At 43.0% G+C, this 26,414-nt stretch overlaps 1 protein-coding gene across 6 annotated transcripts in view; it reads left to right on the forward strand.

Moving 5' to 3' along the window:
* The window catches only part of PPP1R1C (protein phosphatase 1 regulatory inhibitor subunit 1C), a 93,181-nt gene that overhangs the window by 48,789 nt on the left and 17,978 nt on the right, over nucleotides 1-26,414 (forward strand). The window contains exon 1 of one of the 6 annotated variants that reach the window (XM_038422130.1): nucleotides 24,388-24,497. The exons of the other annotated variants lie outside the window; for them this stretch is intronic. Within the exon in view, the coding sequence (XP_038278058.1) occupies nucleotides 24,467-24,497 (31 nt within the window). The 5' untranslated portion in view covers nucleotides 24,388-24,466. Of the gene's footprint in view, nucleotides 1-24,387; nucleotides 24,498-26,414 lie in introns of those variants that run through there. 6 annotated transcript variants of the gene reach the window in all.

Below are 26,414 nucleotides of genomic sequence, written 5' to 3' on the forward strand. Positions count from 1 at the left end.
GTGCAGATCACAACAGCTATCCCTCAGTATCCATATTTTTTTCCTTGTAATGTATCAAGAGCCAGATCAGACAATGTATTTACTGTTCCCAAAAGCCTGAAAGGCAAAAACTCTGTGGGCACTCTCCCTAGGTCACCTCCCAGGCAAACTCCGTCTGTTTACGTCTCCTCTGTTCGTTGCTCAGTAAGTTCACCACTGGCTGCCTTTTTATAAGGCTGCTGGCTCAAAGCAGTTGCTCCCGCTCAAAGCCTCCCCTGCTTCACACTTCAATCAACCACTCAAAGTCCATGTAGCCCAGATTACTCCAGATTTACAATGGTGTATCTGATGACAAAATATGACCTAACTTGCTTAATATTTGCCACTAATGGGAAAACTCATATGACACAAATCCATTCATGCCTTTCTCTGTTCATGGATTATGACAACATGCATGTTATTTAGTATAGGCAAAGGGACTAAAAAAGCAAACAAGTATAATAAAAATGGACAGTGGCCTACGAAAGACAGAATTCTGTAAAGAGCTAGGAATAGTTTAGATCAGTGGTTCTCAAAGCCGGTCTGCCGCTTGTTCAGGGAAAGCTACTGGCGGGCCAGTTTCGTTTGTTTACATGTCGTGTCCGCAGGTTCGGCTGATAGCGGCTCCCATTGGCCGCGGTTCGCTGCTCCAGGCCAAGGGGGGCTGCAGGAAGGGCGGCCAGCACGTCCCTTGGCGCGCGCCGCTTCCCACAGGCCCCATTGGCCTGGAGCAGCGAACCGCGGCCAGTGGGAGCCGCGATCGGCCGATCCTGCGGACACGACAGGTAAACAAACCAGTCCGGCCTGGCAGGGACTTTCCCTGAACAAGTGGCGGACCGGCTTTGAGAACCACTGGTTTAGATCATTCTGTTTTAGTAGCTGTTAAAGATCCTTTTTAGCAATGTGTTGATAATAACAGGGCCCATAACTATAAATTACTCCCAAAACATTTGCACGTTTTGCTTTCCCCTGGGCCCAGTTTATTAATTTGTTCTCCAATCGGCTTAGAAAGCCTACTTCACAATGCAAAAGAGAATGAGATTTTGGATGCTGGACTACCCACAAAAGGCTTCTGGACACAGTCTGCTCTATATCCTCTATTGCTGTTATTAATGAATAATCTTGGGAGATGGGACAGGAATACATTCTGTGCCCTCACATTCTGAGATGAGGGTAGTAATACATCTCAGTTCCTGTCCCCAAGCCTTAAAATAGCACTACTACTGGAAAAGAGCAATAAACACTACCATTTGCTATATTGCACTGGAGTTTTAACATTGACTTCTCAGATAATCCCAAGCCCACAATAATTATGCAAACATATGAGTGCAAAGCCTGGAAGTGCAGCAGTAGACACTGAGGCACTGTGAGAAAGACATATTGTAATAGAGGGTAGGATTTATCTTGTGTCTTCAATCGAAAAGCATCCTAAAGAAACAACAGAGAGATCCCAAGAAGATTCATACTTAAGTCTGACTCAAGACCTCTAACTTGTTTCCTTGGGCTATTTTTTTTTTTTGCAAGCCCCTCAGTGTATCTTTGGCAAGTTTCTTGAAATGAATATGAAATTTCAAGACAGAGAGAGATTACTGATGTACTTTTTCATGGAATTTAATGGAGTGGGCATTTGAAGGAGTTGAAGGAAGAGAAAATGGGTAAATTAAGTTGAGACAAGATGGATGAGGTAATATCTTTTACTGGACCAACATCGGCTGGTGAGGGAGAGACAACTTTCAAGCCACATAGAGTTCTTCTTCAGGTCTGGGAAAGGTACTCCAAGTGTCACAGCTAATTGCAAAATGGAAAAGATTTTTTAGCAGACGTAGTTAGCACATATTCTTAAAGACCATTCAAGGTAGAATTGCCTGTTAACATCTCTGCAGTCGTAGGACAAAAAGAGGGGTTAGTGGGCTACAGATTGTTGTAATAAGCCATAAATCCAGTGTCTCTGTTCAGTCTATGATCGTCAGTGTCTAGCAGAGTATCAATTTAAATTTCCAGGCTTGTCTTTTTTGAAAGTATTCTTCAGGTTTCCTTTAAGGATGAGGACTGATAGGTCAGACACCGAGTGATAGCTTTGTGAAAAGACGAACAGATATTGGTCTAATAAAAGATATTACCTGACCTACCTTGTCTCTCTAACATACTGGGACCACCACTGCTACAATTACACTGCATATAGTAAATTAAGTTGTCCTTTGTGATACTAAATTAAAATGTATTGTTAATTTATTAGATTAAAAAGATGGTAAGCAAAAGGTAACTCAGGCAGCAGTATCTTGTGATCAATAGGCCATGCAGCACCCTGGTTAAACTATAGCAGAAGTTGCAGGAGCCCACAGGGTCCATCAATCAGTGTTGATGTGTTGGGATCATCATGGACTACCTCCAGCTCATGACAGTTAAGTGGGGCCTTACTTGCTCCCTGTGGCAGGCACCTAAATTGCACTACACAGCTTTTCCAGCATGGCTTCTGTGGATTTTGGGTCTGTCCGGTTGTTGTCTCTACCGTACCCACTGTACTCTGTAAATTGCAACACGCTGGTTTGTGAGTTGTGACAAACTCCAAAATCATATGATGGTACAACTGACAGGTTCATTATTTGCAAATATTGCAAATATTTAGGATATTTTTTCCTAAATGAAAGAGCATCAAAGAGCCCCAAGGGTAGGAAATAGCTGACTCATCCTAGGTTGTGGGGTTTTGTTTTTTGCTTTTTACTGGAATGTAGTATGCTGGAAAAATCAATGTGAGTGCTATTGATTTAAGAAGATATCTGCAGAGTGAATCAGACAGTAGACCAGATAACAGTTCGGTACACTATCCCTGTTAGTATTATATTACTGTGCTTAATGGACATCAAGAGACATTTTCCATTTGCTGTGGCAAATCTCTCTTTTTTTTTTTTTTTGCCTCTCCCTTGATGGTTGCTAATTCAGTGCTCATACTGTAGTATATATGTTTAGCAAATTCAGAATCTGAAGACACTATTCCTGTTGCACCGAATTGTGTCTTATCTGAATATTTTCAGCGTGTTATAGTTTTACATTATCTCGTCACATCATTCTTTTGATATATCTGCTACTTCCTCTTCCTAACTCATAATACTGCTAATAATGAATAATATACTGCAAGCAAGGAAGGGTGAAATTGTTTTGTCTAATTTCAAACCCACTCATATAGCATGGGCCAAATCCTCAGCTGATGTAAATCAACATAGCTCCCTTAACTTCAGAAGACCTGTATGGATTTACACCTGATAAGGATCTGGTCCTCTGTGTTCAAAAATCCACTGTTTTTTTATTAATTATTATTCTGTACCTATTTATTTATTTATTAAATGTATTTTAACTCCACTTATACTCCACTCCACTTACATTCCTGCCTATCGCTCGCAACCAGCACCCTCCAACACACACCACACCCCTCACTCACTCCTGGGCCCTCTTCTCCCAACTCTGCATGCCCCCCACCCACTCTCTACACTCACATACACACCAGTCCTGATTCCCCTCACATCTACTTCCTTCATTTTTGAGCACTGTTTGCTCAAATCCTCAGGTTTGCATCTTCCTGTGACAAACAGGATACTGGCAGCCAGAGAGAGGATTCTGGATTAAATGGATCATAGGGCTGACCCAATATGGCAATGTCACAGGGTGGCTGGCCCTTAAGAAGAGATGGGTCTCAGCCCCACCTGTGACATCACCAACTTTCCTTGCCAGGTAGGAAAAGGCAGATGAACATGTGACCCAATCAGGCCTCTGGGATAGATAATGGAGATGCCTGGGAGAGTCTTAGGGTGAAGCAGAGGCCAGAGCTGGAGGAGATGCAGGAAGTAGGAAGGCAGTGGACACACTAGAAGAGACAGGTCAGGGGAGGAAGGACTGAGGTGGGGTGACCCTACCTCCAACCTGTGGAGGAAGGCTGGAAGATCACATCCCAGTAGAGACGCCCCTGAGCAAAGGATTTTATTATGAAGGTTTTCTTTTGAGTTCTGTTTCTTAAAAGACTGTTGTCAGTCTGGTTGGAACTGGTGGAGGGCAATTTAAAGGGATCAGGGAGAAACTGAGCACAAGCCCTGAGTAATACCTTAGCCAAGAGGGAAACGACTGGGCCTTCCACCAGAAACTGTGTGTAATGACTCAATATATTAGACTCTAGGTATCTTGTTTTAAATACTTTGGATTGTGGAAGGTCTCTGGGAGACCTAAGAGGGAGCTAAGGGTAGTATGCCTGCTTGCACACTGAAAAAAGAATTTTCAGCACAGTACAGAAATTTAAAGCATTCCTTTCTTTCCATTCCACCTCATGCCATGAGTGGTGCTCTGGAGATTGTGACCATGCTACACGTAACCCTTGGCCAGATTTTTAATGGTATTTAGGGGCATAGCTCTTATTGAAATGTCCCTGTTTGGGTCCTCTTGGTCCCACTGAATGACCCTGCTCCCCACATCTGCCAATCCACCCTTCTCCCTGTAGGGTCTCACAGTATAGCAAAGCAAAGAAGGATCTTCATTTCCCTTTGTAATGGGCTCAGGGTCTGCCAGGAGCCAAAGGGAGAGGAGAAGTATTGTTCTCCATCTTGCCCTGCCTCTCTAAATCCAAATCAGGGAGAGCTAAAGTGATCCAGGAGCTATATTGGGAGATCTAAATTTGCCCTTCCCAGGAAAGGGAAGCAACTGGGAATGTGAGTCTTTAGGGTATCTTCATGCTCCTGCCTGTGGGCAGAGGAAAGGGGGCTACTGGGAACCACATGGGACCTTCTTCCTCCTCCTTTTGAACCCACAGAGAAGTCATAGGTGGTAATGGTGTTCCCATATGGGTAGGGACTTCTGTGGGAAGAGAGTTTAAGCTGCCAGTGCTGATGGCAGACTGCACTTACCCTTGGTGGTTCTTACCGATTTAAAATGAAAAGAGCACATGGACAGTCTTAGGGCTGCGACGTGTGACTGCTCATCCCCACACCTGACTCTGCACCCAGCCAGGCTTCCCTTTAGCTACAGAAATGGGTGTGGCTTTGTATGAGTCATCCCCAGAAAGAAACTTGGGTTTAAATGACAGGAAACATTGTGTGAGGTGTTCACAAAACCCAAACTCGTCAGAGTACACCTCTCTCTACGTTAGCTACGTTCTATCATTATCAGTACTACCAGCTGTTTAAACCCCCAAAAGCCTTTCCATTCTGCAAAATCCCAAAGCACTTTACAGACTTCACCAACGAAGGGTCAAATTATGGCTACCCTGTGTGGATATGCTAGACGGGCAGGGTAATAGGGATCCTTCATTTGCTCTTGTGCTCCGGCTCAGGAAACTACTATAGGATCTGATACAAAAGCAAATGAAGTCAATGCAAAAATTCCCGTTGACTTTTGTGAGCTTTGGATCAAGCCTATAGAGTTGCTCTTTTTGTTTACTGAGCCAGCATTGCCATTAGCCATCAACAACCCAAAATTAATCTCTTTACTCAGAGTCAGAAGGTGACTTTGGCTTCATTGGCCCTCTTTGAGTTTTATGGCAGCTCAGGTTTTATTCCTCTGTACACAGCACTGGTTAGTGTGACAGGTTTTCAAGGTTTCATTAAAAACTCCAGGAAAATAGTTGATTTAATTACCCCTTTTAATGCATTTTTGGTCTGCTTAGGAATAAAGGTATGTTCTAGAGATGGACCCAACCTACTAAGTTTGGAAGTGGATTGACTCTGAACTTTCCCAAAGTCATGGGATGTTTAGAGATAGGATTTTGCTTTGCCCCATTATAGAACTAGGATCGCTTTGTGAAGTCTGTGCCATATTTGAACTCTTCCAGTTCAAGCGGTGTTCAGCAGAGCTGGTTGAAAACTTTTAGTCTAAACAGTTTTCCATAAGAAAATGCAGTTTTGATTAAACCCAAATTACCTGTGAAATTGTACTGATTTTGACAAAAAGCTCAAAATCTCAAAAATCTCAAAAAAATCATCTGAAATGTCAAAACACAACATTTCTGCTTGTTGGAAATAGAAACTTTTCCATTTTAAAATGGCTTTGTTAAAAAATTTACATATATAAAACTTCAAAAATGGTTGAAATCAAAACACAGTATTTTGAATTTACTGATTAGAAACAATTTTTCTCTTTTGAATTTCTCTGTAAAATTTTTCAAAATTTTGGCGTTTTTGTCCCAATTCAGGATTTTTAAAAAAATATTGAAGTTTTTCAGAGGACAGAACATCTGTTTTCCATCCAGTTCTAGTGTTCAGATACAGGGATTTGATGCATAAACAGCTTTAGCCGTTACAGTGAGGGTTGCCTGAGCTCATTTTGTGAAGTTCCTGCTTGATCTTTCCTCTAAAGGAAACAACATGCAGAATAAATCATTAAAAGCATGATGTCCCTCCTGAAATATGTTATTTATTAGAAGCAATTAATATAATATGTGGCCACGAGCCAAATCTGGAACCCCTTAGGCCAACTGGAAGGTGTCTGATGCATCTCATTACTTTGTGACTGGAGGTTAACAAGTTACGTGGATATTGCCTGGAGATGCTTATTGCGAGCATGGTGAACACTGAACTCAGAATCGCCATGGGTCAGGATTCCCTGCAGCTTCAATCACATAAATCTCAGGTTAAACTTAGCTAGACTGTCAGAAGCACGAAACGTGCCTGAGGAGATGGGGAACAGCTAATATCCATAGAACACTGTATATTGTTTAAGTGTAGCTTAAACATATGCTACCAAACTCTCTGAACTATACAGGTTTCAGAGTAGCAGCCGTGTTAGTCTGTATTCGCAAAAAGAAAAGGAGTACCGGTGGCACCTTAGAGACTAACAAATTTATTAGAGCATAAGCTTTCGTGAGCTACAGCTCACTTCATCGGATGCATTTGGTGGAAAAAACAGAGGAGAGATTTATATACACACACACACAGAGAACATGAAACAATGGGTTTATCATACATACTGTAAGGAGAGTGATCACTTAAGATAAGCCATCACCAGCAGCAGGGGGGGGAAAGGAGGAAAACCTTTCATGGTGACAAGCAAGGTAGGCTAATTCCAGCAGTTAACAAGAATATCAGAGGAACAGTGGGGGGTGGGGTGGGAGGGAGAAATACCAGGGGGAAATAGTTTTACTTTGTGTAATGACTCATCCATTCCCAGTCTCTATTCAAGCCTAAGTTAATTGTATCCAGTTTGCAAATTAATTCCAATTCAGCAGTCTCTCGTTGGAGTCTGTTTTTGAAGCTTTTTTGTTGAAGTATAGCCACTCTAAGATCTGTGATCGAGTGACCAGAGAGATTGAAGTGTTCTCCAACTGGTTTTTGAATGTTATAATTCTTGACGTCTGATTTATGTCCATTCATTCTTTTACGTAGAGATTGTCCAGTTTGGCCAATGTACATGGCAGAGGGGCATTGCTGGCACATGATGGCATATATCACATTGGTAGATGCGCAGGTGAACGAGCCTCTGATAGTGTGGCTGATGTGATTAGGCCCTATGATGGTATCCCCTGAATAGATATGTGGACAGAGTTGGCAACGGGCTTTGTTGCAAGGATAGGTTCCTGGGTTAGTGGTTCTGTTGTGTGGTGTGTGGTTGCTGGTGAGTATTTGCTTCAGATTGGGGGGCTGTCTGTAAGCAAGGACTGGTCTGTCTCCCAAGATCTGTGAGAGTGATGGCTCGTCCTTCAGGATAGGTTGTAGATCCTTGATGATGCGTTGGATAGGTTTTAGTTGGGGGCTGAAGGTGATGGCTAGTGGCGTTCTGTTGTTATCTTTGTTGGGCCTGTCCTGTAGTAGGTGACTTCTGGGTACTCTTCTGTCTCTGTCAATCTGTTTCTTCACTTCAGCAGGTGGGTATTGTAGTTGTAAGAATGCATGATAGAGATCTTGTAGGTGTTTGTCTCTGTCTGAGGGGTTGGAGCAAATGCGGTTATATCGTAGCGCTTGGCTGTAGACAATGGATCGAGTGGTATGATCTGGATGAAAGCTAGAGGCATGTAGGTAGGAATAGCGGTCAGTAGGTTTCCGATATAGGGTGGTGTTTATGTGACCATCGCTTATTAGCACCGTAGTGTCCAGGAAGTGGATCTCTTGTCTGGACTGGTCCAGGCTGAGGTTGATGGTGGGATGGAAATTGTTGAAATCATGGTGGAATTCCTCAAGAGCTTCTTTTCCATGGGTCCAGATGATGAAGATGTCATCAATGTAGCGCAAGTAGAGTAGGGGCATTAGGGGACGAGAGCTGAGGAAGCGTTGTTCTAAGTCAGCCATAAAAATGTTGGCATACTGTGGGGCCATGCGGGTACCCATCGCAGTGCCGCTGATTTGAAGGTATACATTGTCACCAAATGTGAAATAGTTATGGGTCAGGACAAAGTCACAAAGTTCAGCCACCAGGTTAGCCGTGACAGTATCGGGGATACTGTTCCTGACGGCTTGTAGTCCATCTTTGTGTGGAATGTTGGTGTAGAGGGCTTCTACATCCATAGTGGCTAGGATGGTGTTTTTAGGAAGATCACCAATGGACTGTAGTTTCCTCAGGAAATCGGTGGTGTCTCGAAGATAGCTGGGAGTGCTGGTAACGAAGGGCCTAAGGAGGGAGTCTACATAGCCAGAACACTTCAATCTCTCTGGTCACTCGATCACAGATCTTAGAGTGGCTATTATTCAACAAAAAAGCTTCAAAAACAGACTCCAACGAGAGACTGCTGAATTGGAATTAATTTGCAAACTGGATACAATTAACTTAGGCTTGAATAGAGACTGGGAATGGATGAGTCATTACACAAAGTAAAACTATTTCCCCCTGGTATTTCTCCCTCTCACCCCACCCCCCACTGTTCCTCTGATATTCTTGTTAACTGCTGGAATTAGCCTACCTTGCTTGTCACCATGAAAGGTTTTCCTCCTTCCCCCCCCCTGCTGCTGGTGATGGCTTATCTTAAGTGATCACTCTCCTTACAGTATGTATGATAAACCCATTGTTTCATGTTCTCTGTGTGTGTGTGTATATAAATCTCTCCTCTGTTTTTTCCACCAAATGCATCCGATGAAGTGAGCTGTAGCTCACGAAAGCTTATGCTCTAATAAATTTGTTAGTCTCTAAGGTGCCACCGGTACTCCTTTTCTTTTTGAACTATACAGGTCTCCAGCCCTAGTAAAATACATTAGGCCAACAGCAAGAAACATTGCATTATATTACAAAGGAAAATACAATGTCACACAGCCCTGTCAGTGTCACACAGCCCTGGCAGAGGTCCTCCCAGCTGCACAGTCAGAAGGCTGCTGCATTTGGGTCCCACACTCACCATCCTGGGTCCATGTGCCCTTAAGCTTCCCTCTCGCTGAATAGGCTGCAACACTGGTTTGTCCTGGGCCGCTCATGCATGTTTCCTGGGCCCAGGACCCCTGTCTGCCACCTCTTGACAGAAATGGGGTCCAGTGCCCCAGCTGCCAAGGCCCCAAGACCAGTACTGACCCCCTAGACTCCCTAGTAACTTAAGCACTCCCTTTCCCAGAATATCAACAGTGCATACTCAGGTTTCCATTTACCTCTTCAGCGAGGCACCACAGTGATCACAGGTACACAGACTTAGTAAGGTTTCAGAGTAGCAGCTGTGTTAGTCTGTATCTGCAAAAAGAAAAGGAGTACTTCTGACACCTTAGAGACACAAATTTATTTGAGCATAAGCTTTTGTGAGCTACTTAGACTTAGTAAGGGTTCCAAAAAACAATCACACTTTCTCTTTAGCAGCACAAGAAATGAACAGATGCAGACATAACAAGAAAACACCTCTATGCATTATCTCACCCCAGTTTCCTCACTACTCGTGAACGTTCTCTGGGCTTAGGTCAGAGTTCTCTAAGGAGTATAGCATCACCCCCTCCTGGACACGGTTTGTCCTCTAAATCATGGATTCTATCCTTCCTGTGCAGTCAGTTCCCTTCTTCCTAAGCTAGTCCTCTATTTAAACAAGACCTCTCTGTTGTGAAAGCCTGACCCTCTGTTCCTCTTCCCTGTTCAAGCATCCTATGTGTCTGTGAATTCCCTCCCCAACTTCTCGGCATTTGTGTTGTAAAGGGCTGTACCAACACCTGGTTTCTTTGTTTCTCTTCTGGGAAATTCCACTACCCCTAGCCTGGTGCTGAGACCTTGGAGAAAACTGACTTTACCCCCAGACTTCAGCCATCCCATTTTTCTGTATGGGCCAGGTCTAGTCACTTGTCATTAGCCCTTAATGACTGTCTTTTCAAAGGTAGATGCACCAGCACCGCTCCTTGCTTCTTAGCACAAGAAATATGAGGTAAGAATACAGTAAAAATCATGACAAGGGCTAAAATATGCAGAGTTCATAATATCAAACAGAATTCATAAATTGTACGTGGACCAATTCCCCAAGACATCACAGACTGTAATTCCTTGGAGGCAACATTTCTGCATTATATACTAGAATAAGTTTAATTAGAGGGAGAGGATGATAATGGCATCCATGCTACTTCCTCAGAGAGAGTTGGGGAGAAGAAGACACTCCAGGCACTGAAGAGCCTCGTAGGGTGGGGGAAAACCATTTCACAAAGAGCTCATCTGCACTTGGGCTGAATTCTGGGATGCTTCTGAAGATGAGCAAGGGTCCATCTGTCTTCACAAATCTAGATTGGTGTTGTTTGTGCAGATCCTCTCTCCCCCATCTCTAAAATGGAAATGATCAATGACCCATAATTAGTATCGATGTTGTGAATGTAGCCCAGCATGAGCCAGGAGGACAGGTCAAGGAGAGACTGTGCAAAAACTTTCAGAACACATACATACTGGTCTATTTGCTTTTCAGTGGGCAGTGCTCGGCCTTGGAGATCAATGAATTGGAGTCAGAGGGCCCATGTTCCCAGGAGGGTCTGTTATGGACAGGACATGGGGGGAATAGGGAATGTGGGCAGTGAGACTGGAAACAATTCAGCCCCATGGACAGAGCAGTGCTCAGGGTTTAACGAAGTTCTACTTGTTCAACATAACCTGCATTCATCCTCTATCTTTGCAAATAAAATAGGCCTTAGAAGCTGAGCACTTTCTGGCTAGATGGTTGTGACTGCTCTGCAAAGGCTTCAGTGGCCTAAGTAGTGTCCACCGGCCATTACCTAACCCTCTTATGGGGCAGGTGATGAATGGGAAGAGCCATGTTACAGTAGCAGCATCCCTCTCTTAGCTTACTGACCCCTCACTTCCTGCATGCTGCTGCTGCTGCACTACTTGCATTGCCTCCCTTTGTGCAACCGCATTACCTTGGTTCAGCTATGGGGAGGGGGTATTGCCTTGGTATGCTGGGATTGGTGTACCTCACTCATTTAATATTAACGCACTGTGGCACTGTACCATCAGCGTGCTGTGTTTCTTCATGTGTGTAACTTCCTGTTATCCTAGTGTGAGTTTCATACGCAAATCCTGAAGCACTGAGAGAAGAGAATTCACTCTATAGTCTTGTACTTTTATAGGGGTTTTTTTGTGCTAAGTGAGCAGCTTAAGTGTATCACAAAATGTATATTCAGCTTTAGTTTCAATGAGCCTGACGTTATTTGGGCTCACACCCCCATACCTGCTTTGGGTTTGTTTATGTTCATCATCAATGCTTCACTCAGAATGCACAAGAATCCTGCTGCACATTTCTCACTGCACCATGGCCTTGTCCAAGCTTCCCTGAGAAACCCCATCTAATGTACTGGAACGAGCAATGGAGCTTCCTCTAATGCTATTATAGCAAGTGACAGGATGTTCCTGTGTATTCTTTGTAAAGATGCTACACCTCCGGTGTCCTTGTTCTCCCCCTCCCCCTGCCCCAATTTACAGGAGAATGACTCAAAGATAAGATTAAAAAATAATTTGCTTTAAATTAATTAGTGAATCACTGAATTAATGAGCGGGCGACATTACCACACTGCCACCTCAAGTTCAATTGCCAGACACCACTCTGCTTCTGGCTGCAAAATTGGCAGACACTGCTGTAGCCTGTATTTAATTTCTGACCATTGGCAGCCTTGAGCACATTTCATTTCACACAGCTGGCAGTTTCTGCTTCAAAATGGCTCTGGCCTTGGCTGCAATAAATACCAAGTTACTATTAGAACGAGGTGTTCAGTTGAAATTAAGCTTGATATCTGTGATACAGCAAAATGGGGATGTTTGTGTTAGCTTGCTATCTGCCTCTATTACCTGGCATGTGGATATAAAAAAGATCCCACAGTTTACCACTACCAGTCCCTAAACTTCCCTAGGTAGTTTAAGGGCCTAATCCAATGCACACTGTAGTCGACGGGGAATCTTCAGCTCAGCCTTAAATCCACAAGGCTGGTACTTTCGCAGATAATAATGGCTAATGTGGTTTATTTTCAACTGTGTAATTTTACTCTTCTGCTACAAGGATGATAAGCTTTAAAAAAAATGTTTGTCTACACATCAGCATTTACAGCTTGTGAATAATTAACATTATTGAGTATTCGTTATCTGAGACCTAGAGAAACAATGTAAACACCACTGTGACATTATTTGCTTGTAAGCAGTAAACAGCAACATTAAAAAAGTATTTTTTTCAGAGATAATGACAAGAATTAAAATGTGGGAGAGTCAATATTTTATTTAATATATAAATTAGAAAGTGCAGGAAGAACTGACTGTGTTCTTCTAGTTACTTGGTCATGAAATGTACAGTATTTACAGTGAAATTCCAGTGTTGCAATTTGCAGTGTTACACTCTGAATTAAAACAGCTCTTGAACAAAAGGTGATCTTTCTGTATAAGAAGATGTAACAGACTCCACTGCAGCCACTCATTTGGCAAGATTATTAATCTTTATTTCCTGTCATCAATCATCTGACTAAGGTCAAAGGTTAATGTCCATATTACATGACAGATGCCAGTATCCCCTTACTCAAGTGATAATTTGCCTTACAAGCATTATATGTAATCTGTGGGTAAGCTTTTCAGTGATTTAGGAGCTCATGTCATTTAAAATAACTCCGAGTCCCTTAGGTGTTTTTGAAAATCCACCCAATCTATATCAAGAACAGCTGTGTATATATTTAGATATTTCCACATCTATATAGAGTTTTATTTTAATTGTGAAAATCTCCAGTTTCCAAAAGTAAAGCTGTATAAAGACAACTTGAAAAACTGTGAGTACTAAGGACCATATTCAGCTTTGTATGTTCCCAGTTACATCAACTTTTGTTGAGTGCATGTGTGCAGTGACTAACATAGCAAAATTGCCCCAGTTAAGAGTATAATCTAAGTAAGGCTTTTAAGTATCTCTCTTTCTTTAAGAAAACATATATTTAAACCCAGTCCTTCAACCTTTAATGTCAATGGGGCATCTCGCATTAACTTCATTTTGGATCAGGATTAGGTCCTTCTAAAAAAAACAAAAAGAAAAGGAGTACTTGTGGCACCTTAGACACTAACAAATTTATTAGAGCATAAGCTTTCGTGAACTACAGCTCACTTCATCGGATGCATTTGGTGGAAAAAACAGAGGAGAGATTTATATACACACACACAGAGAACATGAAACAATGGGTTTATCATACACATTGTAAGGAGAGTGATCACTTAAGATCACTGAAAAAGCACAAGAACAAATCCGCACAGACACAAACCTGGAGCCCCGACCTGGGGTATTCTATCTGCTACCCAAGATCCATAAACCTGGAAATCCTGGACACCCCATCATCTCAGGCATTGGCACCCTGAAAGCAGGATTGTCTGGCTATGTAGACTCCCTCCTCAGGCCCTTCGTTACCAGCACTCCCAGCTATCTTCGAGACACCACTGATTTCCTGAGGAAACTACAGTCCATTGGTGATCTTCCTAAAAACACCATCCTAGCCACTATGGATGTAGAAGCCCTCTACACCAACATTCCACACAAAGATGGACTACAAGCCGTCAGGAACAGTATCCCCGATACTGTCACGGCTAACCTGGTGGCTGAACTTTGTGACTTTGTCCTGACCCATAACTATTTCACATTTGGTGACAATGTATACCTTCAAATCAGCGGCACTGCGATGGGTACCCGCATGGCCCCACAGTATGCCAACATTTTTATGGCTGACTTAGAACAACGCTTCCTCAGCTCTCGTCCCCTAATGCCCCTACTCTACTTGCGCTACATTGATGACATCTTCATTATCTGGACCCATGGAAAAGAAGCTCTTGAGGAATTCCACCATGATTTCAACAATTTCCATCCCACCATCAACCTCAGCCTGGACCAGTCCAGACAAGAGATCCACTTCCTGGACACTACGGTGCTAATAAGCGATGGTCACATAAACACCACCCTATATCGGAAACCTACTGACCGCTATTCCTACCTACATGCCTCTAGCTTTCATCCAGATCATACCACTCGATCCATTGTCTACAACCAAGCGCTACGATATAACCGCATTTGCTCCAACCCCTCAGACAGAGACAAACACCTACAAGATCTCTATCATGCATTCCTACAACTACAATACCCACCTTCTGAAGTGAAGAAACAGATTGACAGAGCCAGAAGAGTACCCAGAAGTCACCTACTACAGGACAGGCCCAACAAAGATAACAACAGAACGCCACTAGCCATCACCTTCAGCCCCCAACTAAAACCTCTCCAACGCATCATCAAGGATCTACAACCTATCCTGAAGGACGAGCCATCACTCTCACAGATCTTGGGAGACAGACCAGTCCTTGCTTACAGACAGCCCCCCAATCTGAAGCAAATACTCACCAGCAACCACACACCACACAACAGAACCACTAACCCAGGAACCTATCCTTGCAACAAAGCCCGTTGCCAACTCTGTCCACATATCTATTCAGGGGATACCATCATAGGGCCTAATCACATCAGCCACACTATCAGAGGCTCGTTCACCTGCGCATCTACCAATGTGATATATTCCATCATGTGCCGGCAATGCCTCTCTGCCATGTACATTGGTCAAACTGGACAGTTTCTACGTAAAAGAATGAATGGACACAAATCAGACGTCAAGAATTATAACATTCAAAAACCAGTTGGAGAACACTTCAATCTCTCTGGTCACTCGATCACAGACCTAAGAGTGGCTATACTTCAACAAAATAGCTTCAAAAACAGACTCCAACGAGAGACTGCTGAATTGGAATTAATTTGCAAACTGGATACAATTAACTTAGGCTTGAATAGAGACTGGGAATGGATGAGTCATTACACAAAGTAAAACTATTTCCCCATGGTATTTCTCCCTCCCACCCCACTCCCCACTGTTCCTCTGATATTCTTGTTAACTGCTGGAATTAGCCTACCTGCTTGTCACCATGAAAGGTTTTCCTCCTTTCCCCCCCCTGCTGCTGGTGATGGCTTATCTTAAGTGATCACTCTCCTTACAGTGTGTATGATAAACCCATTGTTTCATGTTCTCTGTGTGTGTGTATATAAATCTCTCCTCTGTTTTTTCCACCAAATGCATCCGATGAAGTGAGCTGTAGCTCACGAAAGCTTATGCTCTAATAAATTTGTTAGTCTCTAAGGTGCCACAAGTACTCCTTTTCTTTTTGCGAATACAGACTAACACGGCTGCTACTCTGAAACCTAAAAAAAACAATGATTTGAGGCAAGGTTTTTGAAAAAGGTATGTTTCACATAAGAAACTGTCATGACTCTATGTAAATATTCATGTGAGTATGTACAGCAGGAGACAGTGATGGGGTTCTTCTGTATAACTTGAATAAAACCAAGCAGGATTCTAGAGAGGAGTTGATTTCCATTATATTGTTCTTTTTGGAACGGTGCCTCAAGATTATTTCTTGATTTCTCCCATCTGGTTTCTCTCTGACCTGAGCAAGTGGTCCAAGTTAAATGTCAGGCTTGTGATAGTTCTGGCTTTCTAGGGCTATGTCTACACTACATAGCACTGGTGACGATGTGCAGTGTAGCTATATGCAGCAGTGAAAAGCAGGCTGTGTCCACATTGTGGTACATAGCTACATGTGTCAGTGAAAGGCTCTGGCAGAGGGGAGGCAGTGGGGAAAGGCTCAGACCTTTCCACACTGACTCCCCTCTGCCAGAGCCTTTCTATGTGGAGAGGAAATGCTCCAGCAGTGGGGAGCTGACAGAGCCTTTCCCCCCTGTCAGAATCTCCAGCAGTTGGAAACTGGCAGACTCACCGTGCTGCTGGAGCCTTTCCCTGCAGTGGGGAAAAGCTCTGCAGTGGGGACCTACCCAAGACTTTCCGTACTGTCTACCCCCCCTCACAGAGACTTTCCCCTCTGGGGGCGGCAGCAGGACTGCTAAAACACTGCTAAAACCAACAGTGTAGATAAGGAGGCTCAGCTTGGCCAAGTAGAGAGTGTGTACAGTATGGAGTCACATACATATCCACACCCGTCAGGTGTGTCACTTGCCTAAGCCACGCCTCTCTGGCTACACTGCTCTTTATCCCCATGGTAGGGGGTTAGGCGGGTATGTACATGCTGCTGAAGGAAGTATGCAGTGTAGATGTATCTTTGGTGTGTAGCCCACATGGTCCTAATTTTTTAGGTTAGAACAACACAACACTAAAGGAAAATCTGTTTCTGATCCATCTCCTTGTAGACCATATGTGTTGTGCTCTCTGAGGGGGAAAGATATTATCTGTTAATCGGACTTTGTGTTTGTTCCTTTTTGAAGTAAGGTTGCTAACCATTAATTTGGATGATTTGAAGGAGGATTCTAACTACGGCACATGTACTCCCCTGCCCCATCCCTCTTTCTTTAACCCCCTGGGATGGAATACCGCTTAGCACAATGTTCCCCAAACCCTGTCTCAGAGTCTTGGCAGTGAGACAAGTAAAGGAGCAGGCTGAGGATTCAACCACACTTTCTTGGGACAGCTAGAACTGTGCAGTCATGTGCAAGTATTTGTGCAAATGTGACTGGAGAAAGGTGAATATAAATGTTGCAGCCAACCAATGAACCCTACAGTAGCTTAATTTTTTCCAGTAATGACAAATAGGGCAAAGCCTGCATAACCCATAAAAAAAGGTTTAAACTCTTCTAAATTTCCCTAATCCTATTTATCGTCTACTATTTTCTAAGCTGCTCTTTTTTTCCTGAGAAATTCTAAGCCCCTGTGGCTTTTCCTGTGCTCAACCAAAAAGTGAACAGTCAGAATAACATGTGAATTATATGGCCAATCTCAAAGAACTGGTGCAGTGACCTGTTTGTAATCAATCTGCAGAGTCAATATTTTTTTCAGAAAGTTGGGAAATGACTAATTTCAAGGAAGTTGTGAACTCATGACAATCTAGCCTAGAAAAAGAGGCTAGATTGTTTGCTGTGAATACTTCACTCACCTCTAATATTCACCTTTGCTAGGCACTGAGGGCACAGGAAGAAGTCTATGCAAGCAGAGTGCTAAGGCTGATGAGGTGAACTCTAGCCCAAGGCCAAAATACAGGACCCTGTGCTATCAATATGAGAAGGTTTCATTAGGGCTATTCCAATTGATAGGAATAGCAACTTCTTGACTATAAAAAGAAAAGGAGTACTTGTGGCACCTTAGAGACTAACAAATTTATTTGAGCATAAGCTTTCATGAGCTACAGCTCACTTCATCGGATGCATGCAGTAGAAAATACAGTGGGGAGATTTTATATGCACAGGTTTTAGAGTAGCAGCCGTGTTAGTCTGTATTTGCAAAAAGAAAAAGGAGTACTTGTGGCATGTTAGAGACTAACAAATTTATTTGAGCATAAGCTTTTGTGAGCTACAGCACACTTCATCTGATGAAGTGAGCTGTAGCTCACGAAAGCTTATGCTCAAATAAATTTGTTAGTCTCTAAGGTGCCACAAGTACTCCTTTTCTTTTTATATACACAGAGAACATGAAACAATGGGTGTTACTATACACACTGTAATGAGAGTGATCAGGTAAGGTGAGCTATTACCAGCAGGAGAGAAAAAAAAACCTTTTGTAGTGATAATCAAGGTGGGCCATTTCCAGCAGTTGACAAGAACGTTTGAGGAACAGTGGAGGGGGGGAATAAACATGGGGAAATAGTTTTACTTTGTGTAATGAGACATCCACTCCCAGTCTTTATTCAAGCCTAAGTTAATTGTGTCCAGTTTGCAAATTAATTCCAATTCAGCAGTCTCTCATTGGAGTCTGTTTTTGAAGTTTTTTTGTTGAAGAATTGCCACTTTTAGGTCTGTAATCGAGTGACCAAAGAGATTGAAGTGTTCTCCTACTAGTGTTTGAATGTTATAATTCTTGACGTCAGATTTGTGTCCATTTATTATTTTATGTAGAGACTGTCTGGTTTGGCCAATGTACATGGCAGAGGGGCATTGCTGGCATTTGATGGCATATATCACATTGGTAGATATGCAGGTGAATGAGCCTCTGATAGTGTGGCTGATGTGATTAGGCCCTATGATGGTGTCCCCTGAATTGATATGTGGACAGAGTTGTCAATGGGCTTTGTTGCAAGGATAGGTTCCTGGGTTAGTGTTTTTGTTGTGTGGTGTGTGGTTGCTGGAGAATATTTGCTTCAGGTTGGGGGCTGTCTGTAAGCAAGGACTGGCTTGTGTCTCAAGATCTGTGAGAGTGATGGCTCGTCCTTCAGGATAGGTTGTAGATCCTTGATGATGCGTTGGAGAGGTTTTAGTTGGGGGCTGAAGGTGATGGCTAGTGGCGTTCTGGTATTTTCTTTTTTGGGCCTGTTCTGTAGTAGGTAACTTCTGGGTACTCTTCTGGCTCTGTCAATCTGTTTCTTCACTTCAGCAGGTGGGTATTGTAGTTGTAAGAACGCTTGATAGAGATCTTGTAGGTGTTTGTCTCTGTCTGAGGGGTTGGAGCAAATGCGGTTGTATCTTCAAGCTTGGCTGTAGACAATGGATCGTGTGGTGTGGTCTGGATGAAAGCTGGAGGCATGTAGGTAAGTACAGCAGTCAGTAGGTTTCCGATATAGGGTGGTGTTTATGTGACCATCGCTTATTAGCACCGTAGTGTCCAGGAAGTGGATCTCTTGTGTGGATTGGTCCAGGCTGAGGTTGATGGTGGGATGGAAATTGTTGAAATCATGGTGGAATTCCTCAAGGGCTTCTTTTCCATGGGTCCAGACGATGAAAATGTCATCAATGTAGCGCAAGTAGAGTAGGGGCATTAGGGGACGAGAGCTGAGAAAGCGTTGTTCTAAGTCAGCCATAAAAATGTTGTCATACTGTGGGGCCATGCGGGAACCCATAGCAGTGCCGCTGATTTGAAGGTATACATTGTCCCCAAATGTGAAATATTTATGGGTGAGGACAAAGTCACAAAGTTCAGCCACCAGATTTGCCATGACATTATCGGGGATACTGTTCCTGATGGCTTGTAGTCCATCTTTGTGTGGAATGTTGGTGAGAGGGCTTCTACATCCATAGTGGCTAGGAGGTTGTTTTTAGGAAGATCACCGATGGATTGTAGTTTCCTCAGAAAGTCTGTGGTGTCTTGAAGATAGCTTGAAGTGCTGGTAGCGTAGAGCCTAAGGAGGGAGTCTACATAGTCAGACACTCCTGCTGTCAGGGTGCCAATGCCTGAGATGAAGGGGCATTCAGGATTTCCAGGTTTATGGATTTGGGGTAGTAGATAGAATACCCCTGGTCGGGGTTCTAGGGGTGTGTCTATGTTGATTTGTTCTTGTGCTTTTTCAGGGAGTTTCTTGAGCATATGGTGTGGTTTCTTTTGGTAACCCTCAGTGGGATCAGAGGGTAATGGCTTGTAGAATGTGGTGTTGGAGGGTTGCCTAGCAGACTCTTGTTCATATTCCGACCTATTCATGATGACGACAGCACCTCCTTTGTCACAGCCTTTTTGATCATGATGTCAGAGTTGTTTCTGAGGCTGTGGATGGCATTGTGTTCTGCATGGCTGAGGTTATGGCAAGTGATGCTGCTTTTCCACAATTTCAGCCCGTGCACGTCGGCGGATGCACTCTATGTAGAAGTCCAGTCTGTTGTTTCGACCTTCAGGAGGAGTCCATCCAGAATCCTTCTTTTTGTAGTGTTGGTAGGAAGGTCTCTGTGGGTTATTATGTTGTTCAGAGGTGTGTTGGAAATATTCCTTGAGTCAGAGATGTCGAAAATAGGGTTCTAGGTCACCACAGAACTGTATCATGTTCGTGGGGGCGGAGGGGCAGAAGGAGACTATTTCAGACACCTTACTTGTCTTTAAGGTACTTGGATCTGAGCACCTCATAATCATTGTAATATATTTATTAGAGCTGGTTGGAAACTTTTCAATAAAACCTCTTTCTTCAGAGAAATGCAGTTTATTGAAAACCTAAATGTTCTATGGAAATGTATTGATTTCAACAGTCCAGATTGGAATTAAGAGATTTCTCAGATTAACCAATAGCTTTGTGATTAGAGCACTCATCATGGATGGGGGAGAGCTAGGCTTAAGTCCCTGCTCTGAATCAGGCAGACCAAGGACTTGAACCTGAGCCTCCCAGATCCAAGCCCTCACCATCAGACTCTTCTAGGAGGTGTCTCTATATCTCTTTGAACTTCTTTGAAAAGCATTGTTTTCACTCTGCACTATAACAAAACCATATTTTGAAACTTGTACATTTTTTGTAAAACAGAATTGTTGTTTTCCAGCCCGTCATAGTTTTTATCATCACAACACCCCTGTGAAAGAGGGCAGCTTTATCCCCACTTTACAGGTGGGGAACTGATGCACTGAGAAACTCTGGGCAGATCTACACTAGAAGTGTTACATCTGGGCAGCTGTGCTGATGCAGCTGCGCCACTGTAGTGCATCTGGTGAAGATACTCAATGCCAATGGAAGAGCATGTCCTGTCAGCATAATTACTCCACCTCAGTGAGAGGCAGAAGCTATGTTGGCAGAAGAGTGTGGTGTGAACAGCGCTTAGGTCGCTGTAACTTGTGTTGCTCAGGGGGGTGTCTTTTTCACACCCCTGAGTAACTTAAATTAGATTGATTTAAGCGGTAGTGTAGGCATGCCCTATGTAACCTGTTCAAATTCACATAGGAACTCTGTAATACAGCAGGGACTTAAATCTGGGTTTCTCAGATGCCAGGTCAGCACCCTAACCATTATGCCTTCTCTCTGACACCACGTCTGAAGCCAGATAGATGCTATTCTCTTTCTGGGGGGGAGACCGGGCTATAGTTGATTGTTATGAATATGAAAAGCTGAAGTATAAACATGGAACGCTTTTTAAGTTACCAAAATGTGTTTTGGCACCAATGCTCCCCCTAGTGGCTCTTACGTGATTTTATTATTATTATTTCTGATCAGTTACTAAATTCAATTTGTAAACGAATCGTAGTAACAATTTTAAAGTATAGATAAGAAGGGTTATAATAGAAAAGAGAGAAGTGATTTTAAAGACTACAGAACTGCTTTGTCTGATGTCTCAACATTATCTTGTCTAGTTTGACAGCAATTAGTTTTTTTCCTACTAAAATCCAGTAGATTATTGATTATTAAAATCAGTTACACATAACTATTTCCCCAAGTCCTAGGAATATTTGGGTCTTGGGGTATGGGTCAAGCTCATTTCTAATTAGAACCTTGTTAAGTATAACAGGGTTCAAACCCAGCTGCAGATAGCTCCGTTCTCATACCAGTGTGCTCAGGGGCTGAAAAATCTGGGTGTGTTTGCAGGTGCACGGAGTTTTTGTCTTTGTGCTTTGCAGAGAAAACTAGTAAACTGACATTTTATCACACAGGTTACTATTTGTTTTTACCTGAAAAAGTCAGCATAATTTACAGTGGTTTCTTTTAATCTCTGGCTATTAATGTAAATGCTAATTAATGTGCTCTCACAATTAAATTCTGGTTGTTCTGAGTGCTGGCTATAGGGTATTTTGCTACCTTAGACCAACTGGAAAATGTATGTCTCTCTCAGCATTCAGTCACCCACACTATAAAGAATCATTATTTTTGCTCCCCCCCCCAATGTTTTGCTGCCCTTGGCAACTTGCCTGCTCAATCTGTACAGTAGAGTGGGACCTGGTTGTATCCAGTGCAGTTCAAACACTTTGTAGCTATGGTATTTTCTGATGTTTGAGTAGTTAGGTGATCTATTTTAAGAAAAATTGACTTGGATGTCTGTTTCAGGTAAGTGAAACCACTGCTATTAATATAATAGCACCAATCCAGCATGTTGTTTTTGTTGTTGTATTTTCATTTGATTGAAGTATGCATTAATTTTATTTTCTTAGTACACTTCTGGAAAACCTGTATCTTATAGCAAAGTGGTCCTGTGCACTAGCTAAATTTAGGTCAACACTTCAATTGCTAACCTTGTAAATATAGTAGGAAGAAAATAGGGCTGGTTAAAATGCTGACTTGACAAAATCAAAGCAATCTGCAGGAACATGCCTATTCCATCAAAACTCTCAACAGAAGCCAGGCAGGTACACACCTGCCAGCCTGCCAGACAGCTGGGCTGCCCAACTCCCTGGCTTTATGGGATCCCAGACAGCCCAACTGGCAGGCTGGCCAGCTCTTTGGGCTACTGTGCTTTCCACCTCTCTGGGATTGCAGTTCCCAAAGTTGCCCAGGTCTTTGGCAGGTTATGTGGCCGGCAGTGAGCTCCCTGGTCTGGCTGGCTCCCTGGCTGGTTGGCTTTGCAGCTTCCTGGGCTCCTCCGCTCCCCACCTGTCAGGGTTTCTGGGCTACCTGGCCTCCGCAGAGCTCTAGAAGAGAACATAAACCCAGTTTTCCCAGCTGAGCAGATGAATCATCATGGAAACAGAAAGTATTTTTATACAGAAGATGGGAGGCTTGTTTCTTATGCTGATATATATTCCAAGTCTCATAATACTTATTCCCAGGCTGTGACATTAACACAAAGCCTTGGTGCAAAACCACACCAGCCCCAGGGGAGCTTTGGGAAGCAGTATCCCTTAAGAAGAGCTCTTGTGGAGTTTAGAAGCATTCAGTATGTAAGGATAATCTGTACTGTTTCTTTAAATCTGTAGCAGGAAGACATGCAGATGGGGACACGTGGAATTTTCTGGGCAGAAGCTCATCGGGGAATCAGAGAAGCTTCGCAGACCACTGTTTTGCTAGTATGAGCTCCCACTGTGGCCAGTCTCTGTGCAGCAAATAGAGAGGAAGTTCCTTGTATCCTATTTCCCTTTTGGAACTCACAATTGGGCCTTCCTTTTCTGATATACTCATCACCATCATCAATAATAATAATAGCATCTCACTCTGAAGGATACCAAAGCTCTTCACAAATTGTGTACATAAATAAATCTAACACTTCCAGGGAGGGCAGCAGCAAAGAGGCCATTTGGCATATAAATGGGGATGCCAAGCCTACAGGAAGGGAAAATTTTGGTCAAGGCTATTGTGACTAACTGCTGCTGTTTTAAAAAAGAAAAAAATATCATGAGATTTTCAATGTTCATGGAAAGCAGGATACTGCTTGCTTTCCCCATCCCCACAGCCACTAGTAACCGCTATAATAACCAATTTATCTGTGTCACATGGTTGAAGGCTTGATCTCATTGAGATTTGACTCCATGCTTGCAGGCAGTCAGGATAATTCAGACCTGATGTGTACACTGCTTAGTCTTTCAATGCTGCTTCTAAGATTTTTATGGCTCCTGAACAGAATCAGTATATCCAATGATCATTCATATGAGAATCTGTTAGGCAATAGGACTGTACCTTCCTGTAATGAGGGCTGAATTTGAAAACAGAGGTGTTGCTGAGGAACTCATCTGAAGACAATAGGATTGTGCAGGTGTTAGGGAGGGTTTAATTTGGCCTACAGAACCTTTATTACTGGTGATGGAGGAAATTACTACTTAGTAAGGCAGGCATAAAGGTTTGCAATTTAACTTCTAAATACAGCAACTTCCTTGTAAATATGAATGATCTCAGGCCTGGTTAAGACATAAGGAGCTTACATTAAACAATTACATTGTTTGTATTTAAACATTTTCAAACAGATGGAGACACCGCAGCCACCAATATAGTCTGTTCTGCCCCCTGCTGTCTGGACTTCTGCCTTTCAAAATGGAGGATGACCTCCGGTTTCTGCCACCACACCCACACCCTTATATAACAGTAGCAGCTCCCCACACACTCACAGAAAGGTGTGTTCTTAACATGGGTCCATTGTAAGGATCAGCAGGACTTAAATGTGGGCCTATAGGGCTACCAAGCAACCAACACCCTGACACTACAGCAGCAGCTGTAACCAGTCTGTTCCCTGTAACCACAATCCTCAGAGCTTGCAAACTATGGGAAGTTCCACCTCAAGATATCTGACTGACAATTGCCTTAGTGATCCCTGATTTGCTCCTTGATCCTAAATATAACCCTGGAGTGTAACAGGAAATGGCCAGGCAACCATGTGGATTCCTAATTAGCTGTCATGACTCCTGTGTTTCTGAAATTGACTCAGAGACTCTGACTAGGATTCTAACACCCAATGGACCCCCAGGACCCCAACACAGCTCCAGGTACCTGGTATTGACCTTCAGCCTGATCCTTGACTTTGACTCCGGCTTGACCCTCAGCTTGACTGTTTAACCCTGACATTGGCTCTGACCCCTGCCTTCAGATCCTACCACTGCCTACCTTTGCCCAGGATCCTGACATAGGGAACCCTATTAGTTAACATAGGTTAAAATAGCAGTGAAGATGCAGCAATTCAGGTTAGCAGCTTGAGTTCAACCCCAGGTTCCTGTGTCTTCACTGCAATTTTAACCCAAGTTAGCTAGTGTGGGTTAGCTAACCCAAGTTAAGAATATGCTCTTTCTTTGCATAGGCATACATCAGTCAGTAGCTGGGTGATGCTGACAGTGATCTTTAGCTGACAGTGATTAGGATTTCTCTAATGCAAATCCAGGATGTGTTAGCACTTAGAACAAAGAAATCCTTATCCTCAGTACTCAGAGGTTAATAAAACAATGATGGCTGGCTTTGCCCTGGTAACAATAACCTAAGAGTACCTGGAATAGTTCGGTAGACTTGGTTACTCGGATTGTAAATTGTGGTTTGGTTAAGTACAATACCACTTACAGAGAGGAGAGGAGAAACATTCAAGCACACGTTCAGCTGGAGTCAGACTCTTCTGAAATGGATCCCAGCTGTTTAGATGATCTCAACAAACCCCAGACAAGTAAGTGGTGAAAATGAAAAGACTTGCTCTTCCTGGCATATTTTTGCTTAAGTGCAAAAACTACAACTACAGTAGATATATTGTAAAGAAAATGGCATTCGCCTGCTACTTGAAGACCACCCAAACTGCAGGTGTAATGTGGATAATTTGATTGCAGATATGTTTGCAAGCTGGCCCATCAATTTTGTTTCCAATTGCCACGTTGATTGCCTCATTTGTTATGTGTGTAGAAAAGAGCGTGTCCCCCTGTTACTGATTTATCAATGTCTTATTGTGTGAGTACCTTTACCATCACATCCTTGATAGAAACATTATAATGAAGATAATCATCTTTGCTCAGTGAAGGACTGAGCAGCAAATTTAACAGATAATCACATACAATTCAGATTTTTGACATAAAACCAGTAAACTGGATCAATTAATCTGAAACTCTCACAGTGCATGGGATTTGCAGAAGATGAAAGCAGTTAGCTTATTGACTGAATACATATTTGAATCCTCTAGTGAAGATATTGGTGCCACTTTGGGTTTAAAAAGTCCACCTTACCAAAGTGCTTTCTGACTACTCCTGCTGAATTCAGGAAGAATGAGTTTCTTTTCTAAAGAGACCAACTTCAGATGTTGTGTGGCCAGGGGAGTAATGATAGCTTTAGGGCTCCCATTAATGAATCTTGTGATGTGATGTACCTCATGATGCAGAAGAAAAATGGTCTTTCTGGTCACTTTGCTCAAAACACTGTGGAGAACCTCTGCTAGAAGTTGTGGAAGGTAAGGCAAAGATGGGGGAAAAATAAAAAGAATGAAGGTGAATGAAAAGACCAAGTCCAAGGGAAGGATAATGCCCACAAAAAGAACAGCAAAGGAGAAAATGAAGATTCGGACAAAAAAGCCAAGCAGAAGGATTTTGATGCCATGTAGAAACTTGGGGAAGCCGAGAGAGGAGTTAGAATAGTAAAAGCTCTACTGAAAAAGACATGCAGGGGAGAGAGAGGTCTCATCTTCGATTATTCTCTGCCTCCATGTATCTCTCTCTATGTCCCTCTCCTCAGCTGCCTCTTGGCTTCCTGTCAAATACTTTCTGAACTCAAGATGTGGCAATTCCTTTCCTCCCCTGTTTGAGATTTCACATCCTCTGGCATATACCAGGAAGTGAGATGGTAGCGTCACAGTGCAACTTTCCAAGCAGAGGACAGCAGTTGAGGAATTCCAGCTGCACTGTGAACCACAGACACTGGAATCGGATTTGCCCGCCAAA

The sequence above is a fragment of the Dermochelys coriacea genome, chromosome 11, assembly GCF_009764565.3.
Source record: "Dermochelys coriacea isolate rDerCor1 chromosome 11, rDerCor1.pri.v4, whole genome shotgun sequence".
NCBI lineage: Eukaryota > Metazoa > Chordata > Testudines > Dermochelyidae > Dermochelys > Dermochelys coriacea.